Source organism: Akebia trifoliata, chromosome 10 (assembly GCF_017979445.1).
Source record: "Akebia trifoliata isolate Shusen 1 chromosome 10, ASM1797944v1, whole genome shotgun sequence".
Lineage (NCBI taxonomy): Eukaryota > Viridiplantae > Streptophyta > Magnoliopsida > Ranunculales > Lardizabalaceae > Akebia > Akebia trifoliata.
In genome coordinates, this window is record NC_141384.1 from 23896765 (window position 1) to 23905858 (window position 9094).

Genomic DNA, 9094 nt, shown 5'->3' on the forward strand with positions numbered 1-9094 from the left:
ATATTGCATGCTGTGATATTGCTTGGTTATCTACCGTAGTAGCGTGAAGGAATATACAAAAAAGGACCTCTGTGGATTTTAACTTCCAATTCTATTTTTATTTTACTAGATTGATTAGCTATTGTTTTTGGATAGGTTCAAGATTTGCTGTTTGAATCTTGGGTGAATGCTGTTAAATTCAGTGGTTAAACTAACTTTGATGTGCTTGTTTTTTTTTATCGTTTTGAATTTTGTTAAATGCAGTCAGGATTTGATGTCTAATAATGCTTGAGGCAATTCTGAGCTCATATTTTTCCAGAATGCAAATATGAGTTTTTGGTTGGTCCATGAAGTAGGACAAAGGTAATTGAGAAGCTCAATTATGTTCCATTTGCTTTATATCAAGTTTTCTTTGGATTAGCCCAAGAAATAGTTTCAGTATATTTATGGTTCTTGGCAGAGCATTGAATGGCTGAACTTGATTCGTGTTGCTGATCCCAAATCATTCAAATAGGGCAATATTAATAAGAATCGTGATAATCTGATAACTCTTTTTTCATACGCCCCCATCACAAAACTGTAGGTCCTTTGTTTCGGAACGAAGACTTATGGTTCTGTAATTGCCAGGTCAGGGAGTGTAATAGGGGGCATCTGAAAAAAGTGTTAGATTATCATTTGTCTATTAATAATGGCTGTGGCCTGTTGGGAAGATGCACATGTTCCTTAAATAATCGCGTTGATTATTGAATTAAATTTTGTCAAAGCCTTATCCTAATTTTTTTTTTTTGTAGGATGAAATAATTTCATTCCCTTAATTCGATTTTATCCGAAAGCATGTTTTTTTGTTAACAAAACAGATGATTTTAAAAATAAGTTTTAAGGAACGAGCTATTCTATGGATCAATTTCTTTTTGTTGTAAATGGACTTCTTGTGGTTACAGTTACCTACACTTGAAATCTTTAAAGAAAAAGATATTTGATTGGTGATGTGGATCCATTAATAATAGTACTGTCTTAAGAATGATTCCTAACTGTTAGAAATGAAACTCTTTTTCAAGAGCTTAGATCTAGTGGATACAAATTATCAAACACTTTGATTTTTGGTACATATCCATACGGTCAGTAGGTCCCCATGACATAAAATGGGGTGCCACCCTGCCACCTGACCTTGGTTAGAAAGGGTGTTCAAGGAAATAGGTTCCATAATTAATGCAAGAACACACATAGAGATGATTCATGGGGGAAAATTTCTAACGAGAGTTCATGTTTGTTCTATAGGTCTAAAGTGGAAATATAATGACGAGTGTGTACTTGTAACAGTTCTATAGCAGCTGAACTCTTTGGCAACCATTCTTATTCACTTATTATGGTGATGGTTGGAAAGATTTGTGACCCAAATCTAGAGTGAAAAACTTGGGACATCTGTCCATTTTTTCCTTGTGAGATGTGAGATGTGAGATTGAGATTGAGATGACATTATTGATTTCTTCCTCACAATAGGAAAAGGATCCATGTGTAACCCACCATTATTACATATAAAAGGATCATAATGTTGCTCAAACAAGAATCGTATTGATTCTGCCACCTAAGTGTTTGAGATGGATGAGTGGAAAGATTAGAGATGCAACCAATAATAAAAGACATAATATCCACGAAAATCTAATACTATCTCCATTGTCATACATTGCCCTTTCATGTAGAGAGGGAGGACAAAACTAGAAGAGTAACAAGTTGTACCAAATAAACCCCCAAAATGTCTACAAAAAAGAGACATACTGCATGAACTTAAGTCTTTAGTTTCCTTTTTCACAGGAAAGAAAAACAATAAAAGCTAAAAAGTTTTTTATGACAACACAACACTCTGCAAGTCTTAATATTCCAATCAAAACAAAAGATAGCTTAATAACCACCTTTAAGGTTATTAACCACATCATATGGAATGGGCGTAACAGTTTCAAGGGTGGTTCCCTCCTCCACCATGAAACCAGGCTTGGGACCCTCGGGCTTCCTCTTAGTGCTAATCTTCTCTCCACGAGCTTTTGCCTCTCCCTTCAACTTGTCATTCTGGATCTTCCTCAGTTTGAACTCCTCTGTGCACCTCGATGGCTGGGAAAGATAAATTGTAATTGAAAACTTGTTATGGAGAGTATGGCAGCTCGGCAAACTTCTCATAGTACAAGACATGACATCCTGCGCATAAAAGGAAATGGTCCTCTAACATAGATAAGCATCTCTCTTTATAATAAAGTCACAAACACCATTATAAATCCTACATTAAGCTGTCAAGTGTAGAGACATTGTGTCACAACAGCCCATCTCTCTCTCTCTCTCTCCATGGCTTGTGAGGAAGAGTTTTGTGAAAACTATATGGTCTTGAAACCAGAAGAAGCGAATGTCTTAGATCTCTTTCGGTTCTTATGTTCATGTGATATGGAGAAAAAAAAATTTGCGAATTCCTCTTACGGGGAATTAAATATTTTTGTGCTACATGGTGTGGTCAATAGAAGTATGGGACACGTATTCTCGAGGACGTGACATTGTAGTAAAATGCGGAGTGAAAAATATTAACTTCAAACGACATTTAAGACTCTCCACCAAACAAATGATTGAGACGGGAAGATATTTTCTAGATATTCTAAAGTTGAATTGATGCTTAAAACTTTTCTAATCCTTAAAAGTTATATATATTTTGTCACCCATCACAATATGTTTGATTTTGTACATGAGAGTTTTCAATGGATTGATCCATGACAAATCGATCAGATAGACCCAAAATCAATCTAGTAAGCATCGTAAACTATTAAATTTTTTTGTTAAAATCCCAACAAAATCTCCGTGAATTTTTCTAGAGCAAATAGCTCCAGAAATATTTACATCAATTGACCTTTCTTCATAAATTGGATTGAACTTTCTTCATAAACTAGGCAGACGAATAGGAGGGAAGGATTTTCAAAGTTTCTTCTCTTAAATTGATTCTACAAAATAAGGTAAAGTTTCTTCTCTTAGATTGATTGTTTTTTGAATTTTTTCCATTAAATCTAGAAGGCTGTGGTGTTAGAATTCCAATTTGATAATCCCTGTGAGCCCAACAACACTTAGTAAGATTTGAAATCTTACTAAGACAGTTATGCTAGTCTAATTCTTAAAGTAAGGTTTGTTCAATAACAAAATTGATAATAGTAAGGGAGTTTTGTAATAAATTGCAATACACAGGTCTGCCCGGTAAATCTCTCCAAAATGAATCTTCTACTGTTTTGGGAATTTTTTCCCCATGAATTAAACTATTAAAGCATAGAAATTAATATTTATATAGGCAATGGCACTTCTAAAAGAAAATAAAAAGGAAAGCTTTAGATATATTAATAAATAATTAAGGCAGATTTACCAAAACATGAAAAACATTTCGAATATTTACCAAAATGGTACACTATAGCAAATAATTCCGAAAACGGTAAATTTACCATTTTCGAAATTTTTTTTTTACCAAAACGGTGAAAACAGTAAAATGTATTTTTTTTTACTGAAAATACCTTTTTATTTTTTGACTGAAATTACGAAAATAAAATTGATTTCGGTAAAAAAAAAAATTGTAAATACATATGATTGTTGGATTACCGAAAGAGAGTGAATCTTTTTAGTTGGATTTTCATTTTTTTTAGGGTTAAAATTGTAAATACATTGTAAAACAAAAAAAGGATATTTTCGGTATAAAAAAAATACATTTTACTGTTTTTACCGTTTTGGTAAAAAAAATTAATTCCGAAAACGGTAAATTTACCATTTCAGAATTATTTGCTATAGTGTACCGTTTTGGTAAATAATTTTGAAAACTCTACCGTTTTGGTAAATTATTCAATAATTAAAGTAATTAAATATTACAAATTGAGAAACTTACCAACCAATTTTGGATTTCCTTTTCCTTTAGAGATCAAAGCTTCCCCATCGATCATAAACTGTAACCTTCGGAATGTCTTGGATCATCCATCGATCCACTCGGCGCAACCTCTTGATGAAGTATTCCGGCATGTATCGTATTTGGAGTGCATAAAGGGATTTGAGATGTTGAAAGCCATGGGGAAGCTTCTTCAACTTTGGGCAATCTGTTATAATAAGTAGTTTTAAGGATGGCATCATCCCCTCCTCTATCTCACTCAATTCCTCCAGCTCAGGCAAACCACCTATCCCTAAGCATTTGAGTTTTGGAAAATTTAATTGTCGTCCCTCATTGCTACTGCTGCTAGTGCCACCCCAACCAATCTGCCTTCCCAAGTAGCTTTTCTCACTTAGAAAAAGTACCTCTAAATTGAGGAATTGTGCCAAGGTGCTAAGTGGGTCTTCCATTAAATTGTTATTACGTAATACAATTCTCTGTAAGCATTTCAGAGAGTGTGTCCACTGCGGTAAGTGTCCTTCCTTCATAACCCCAACTAATTCCAATTTTTCAAGATGGAGATGGAAGGGAGGTGCTGACGACATATTGGTTTCCAAATCAAGGATGTCTTCGTCACTGGATGAGTGTATTAACAAAGAGCGAAGGTGTTGCATCTTCTCGACAGCATCACAAAGCCTTACACAATATTCTTCTTTGACTTTAAAGAGCTTTAATTTCCGGAGCTGGGTTAAGTAACAAAGTTGACTTATTAAGCTTTCATCAAGGACCACCGAGCCTAGTGTCTGCAAGTTACTTGAGTTGCTTCCCCTTCCCCTTCCCAATGTAGACAATCTCACGTAAACTAATTTTCGCCGAGAACCAAAGAGAAGATGACTTAGATGTGGATAGATTAGCAAACTTTCCACACTTGTATCACGAGCATCTAAAGTTTGCAAGTTCTGTAGCTCATATAATGAATCCGGAAGTTCATTCACCTCTGTTCCCCTCACACTTAAATAACGCAAATGAATCAAGTGAACCACATTACTTGGCAATTGTTTAATCTTTGTTCCTGACAAATCTAACACCCGCAACCTTTTGATGCTCTTGAATATCGTTTCAAGCAAACTCAATTCAACATCAAATGTTAGATAGGAGCGGGTTTTTACACTAAACGTGTTTGATGGAATGTTATCCGAACTATTCTGAACTGCTACTACGCGACGCCCCCCGACAGTCCTGGTATGGCTTTGCTTTGTGAAAATCTGAGCAAAATTTTCCTTCTCAATTACGTGAATGGCAATCTCAAACATGAGGTCATGCATTCTACAACATACTAGATTGTCCCAGTAAAACTCTATAACTTCAGCTTGTAACATGTTCCTGTCAATAAGCTGAACGAGGTACCCATGTGCAACCTCCTCAAGTGTTTTCCCATGATGATCTTCTATAAAACCTTCGGCCACCCACAAACGGATCAATCTGGACTTCTTGATTTCATAATCTTTCGGAAACATTCCACAATATAAGAAGCAATATTTTAGACATTGAGGTAAATCATTATAGCTCGTTAACAACACTCGACTAACTCTTTCAAGATCTCGATTATTACTCAGTTCGAAATCGAGATTTTCAAGTACATCATTCCATACAGATACATTACTACCTTTTTTTGACATGAGACCACCAATGACAACAACTGCAAGAGGCAAACCAACGCACCTTTTAACAATTTCCTCTCCAATTTCTTTCAAGTGCTCCGGACAACCCCTCGAAAGATTGCCACTCTTAAATGCCTTTCTACAAAAGAGACTCCAAGCTAACTCATGGGGTAATCGCTCAACTTGGTGAATGTAGTAAGTCTCTCCTATAGGAGAAGCTACATCCAATATGCGGGTCGTGAAGATAACCCTACCACCACTTTGAAGCGGTAATGCATATTTAACAGCTTTCCAAGCCTTAGCATCCCACATATCATCAAGGACAAGGACATACCTTTTCTTCCCTTGCAAATAATAGTACATGGTTTCGCGCAACTCTTCATGTGTCATCGTCTCCAGGTCCCTAGGAATTTTCTCATTCGTACTTTGATGAAATTTTCGGACGATTCGTTTCAGCAAGTCCATTCCTTGGAAATCTTGGGACACAGATACCCAAGCTTTACATTCAAATTCCTCTCTGGATATGTTGTTGTAGACTTTCTTCACGAGTGTCGTCTTTCCGGATCCACCCATGCCGACAACTGAAATTATTGATCGTCGATGAGCCTCTTCTTCTTTTAGCAGCCACTCCCGTAACTTGTTCACATCTTGATCAATCCCAATGATATCATCTTCTTCAACGAAAGGATTAGACAAGCCATGATCTCCTCCCCTTGTTTCTTCATTGTCTGGGCTAGTTGCTTCTTGTGGAAGGTTGTATTGCATCTTTCTTGTATGGATGTCATGAACCTCTTTCTTGATGATTTCTATTTCAGAATGAAATTGATGACGAATTATCATCTCCTTGAAGATAGTATGCACATAATGAATCCAGAACTCAATATTTAGACAAACGCCAGTCGGTTCTCCTGACTCGATGAGAGAACTTTCCATCATAGATTGGAACTCCTCGACAACATCTTCAATTTTGTAGGCTTCATCTCTCACTTGTGCCACCCACACATTCACCACCTCATTTCTCACTCTCATCTTCTCAGAGTCCTTTAAAAAGGCCTTCATGGTAGAAAGTTCACCACAGATGAAATTAATGTCGTTGCTGATTCCTCGTTGGATATGCCATTCTTCAATTGCCAAGTCTTTTAATTTGGTGAAAGCAGACTCCACTAAAGCTTCTGCTGCCATTTTCAAATTCTCTTCGTATGTAGATTCAAACTGAAGAAGAAACCAAATCAGTTGAAAAAGAAAAATATTTTGATCTCAATTAAGTTGAGCTCACACTCTCCTGATTCTTTGCAAGCAATATGTGACCTGCACTCTGCCTCTTAATTCTTGGCTTAGATCTAAGAAAATTTCTACTCTCTTAATTATTTTTACATATAATCATACTTAAATCAGGATGACTGAAACCACTAATCAAACAAATTTTTGGTTGGTACAATTTTATTAGTTAGTGGGGCCAACGTGTGCATCACATGGCACGTTTTTCTTCATTCACATGGTAATGGACTCATTCTAGTCAAATCCAACAGGAACACATAGTAATTGTATGTGCTGGTAGGTAGGGCGACAACTAATAAAATAAATACGTAAAGATGAGGATCTGACCGTTTAATAAAAAACAATATTGTCACTATCTTATTAATGTTGACTGTTGACCATAGAATAATACTAGTGGCTCATTGTTTCAATTTTAAAGCTATGTTTTAAAACAAACTGGAAAGCTCAACTTGATTGGACTCAGATGTCCATTGAATCGAATCAACTGGATGAATTATGAGCTGACTCAGGCGAGTCAATAAGTATACATTCAGGCCCTGCTTGGTACCCAAGTATAAATAGACTATGTTTACTATTTCTCTATATATACTACCACCATTTCAAATATTATTTAAATAAAATATGTAATATAATTTCACAAATTTTATCGGATTAAAGCCCTAATGGATTAGGAAATGGTTGATCCAAAACTGTTCTTCCTAGATTCAAACAATACTTTGTTATGTAATGCAATTGAAACTACCCTCTTAATTCTTGGCAAAATTTCAACTCTTAATTCTTTTTACATAAAATCATACTTACATAAAATTTCAACTGAAATTACAAAAACAGCTCGTCTGGCGTGAAGGCGTGTCTTGATTTATAGTACCTCCTTGTTAATCAATACTATCAGGCTCCACAAACCACAACAATCCCAACTTAAAAAAAAAAAAAAACTTTCCAATAATAATAATAATAATAATATAAACAACTATTGGCAGCCCAACTTTTACTTATTACACCTCAAATTCTTAAGTTATATTATTTATCACATTCCAATTAAAGATTAAAACACATTCTTCAAACTTTACGAAGGTTTGGCTCAAATTATAATTTCAACATTACAAAACTTTACAAAGGTTTGGCTCAATTGATTAAGTTCAGCTCACACTCTGTTGATTTTTTGCTATCTAAAATTTTTTTTACTCTCTTAATTCTTTTTACATATAATCATACTTAAATTCAAGATGACTATAACCACTAATCAAACAAATTTCTGGTTGGTACAATTTTACTAGTTAGTGAGGCCAACGTGAGGCACTTGGCACGTTTTTCTTCAGTCACATGATAATTGACGCATTCTAGTCAAATCCAACAGGAACATAAAGTAATTGTTGTGCTGGCAGGTAGGGCCACAACTAATAAAATAAATATGTAAAGATGAGGATCAAGAACTGACCATTTAATAAAAAACAATATTGTCAGTATCTTATTAATGTTGACTGTTGACCATAAAATAATACTAGTGGCTCATTGTTTCAATTTTAAAGCTATGTTTTAAAACAAATCGGAAAGCTCAACTTGGTTGGACTCAGATGTCCATTGATTGAATTTTGATCAAATGATGTGATTAGAAAATTTTCTTTTTGGGTTTTGAAAAATAAAAAAAGATTATAGAGAAAATTAGAAGGGAATGAACTATAATTTAATTTTAAAAAACTAAGTAATTAATCTAATGAGCAAGCTAAAAATGAAATAAAGTACTTGTTCGAATTTTTGTGAGTCTAGGATTTTGATGAGAATCTATATGGATTTTACCTTCTTGGATCCAAAGATTCTTTTAAAGGATTATGTACTCACTTGGGAGCATCTTTTTGTTGGTTTAACCTTTAGGAGATGTCTATGAGTTAGACACCATCATGAAAGATTATGAACCTTATTTATTAGATGTGTCCTCTTTGAGACTATTTTTTATTAGCTTAGAGAGTTAGGTGTAGATCTAGGTAGATCTCCACCTTTAACCCTTAACTATTTTAAAGAAGACATTGTGATGTGTGCAAATAGTGTATGCATGTAATGGACTTAAAAAGAAAAGAATACCTCCAAAGAGGGATTACTCTCTAGCTCTTAAGTCATTAAGAAATAAACTAAGAAAATATTTATTCTATGAATTTAAACTTGTAAGGAAAATAAAGAACAATTAATCTAAGAATTTAAAATTTATAAGGCAAATAAAGAACAAATATTTCAATACTCTTGAGAGCTTATGGAAGGCTTATAGGAGGAGATTACCTCTAAAAGGTTTTATTCTCTACCTTCAAGTCTT

At 34.6% G+C, this 9094-nt stretch overlaps 1 protein-coding gene across 1 annotated transcript; it reads right to left on the minus strand.

The window, feature by feature from the left end:
* Window positions 1-3624: 3624 nt before the first annotated feature.
* Window positions 3625-7166, minus strand: LOC147393358 (disease resistance protein RPM1-like). The gene has a single exon (XM_086457053.1). It carries the CDS (start codon window positions 6691-6693, stop codon window positions 3901-3903), a length of 2793 nt encoding a protein of 930 aa, XP_086313179.1. The 5' UTR covers window positions 6694-7166; the 3' UTR covers window positions 3625-3900.
* Between the last annotated feature and the right edge of the window lie 1928 nt (window positions 7167-9094).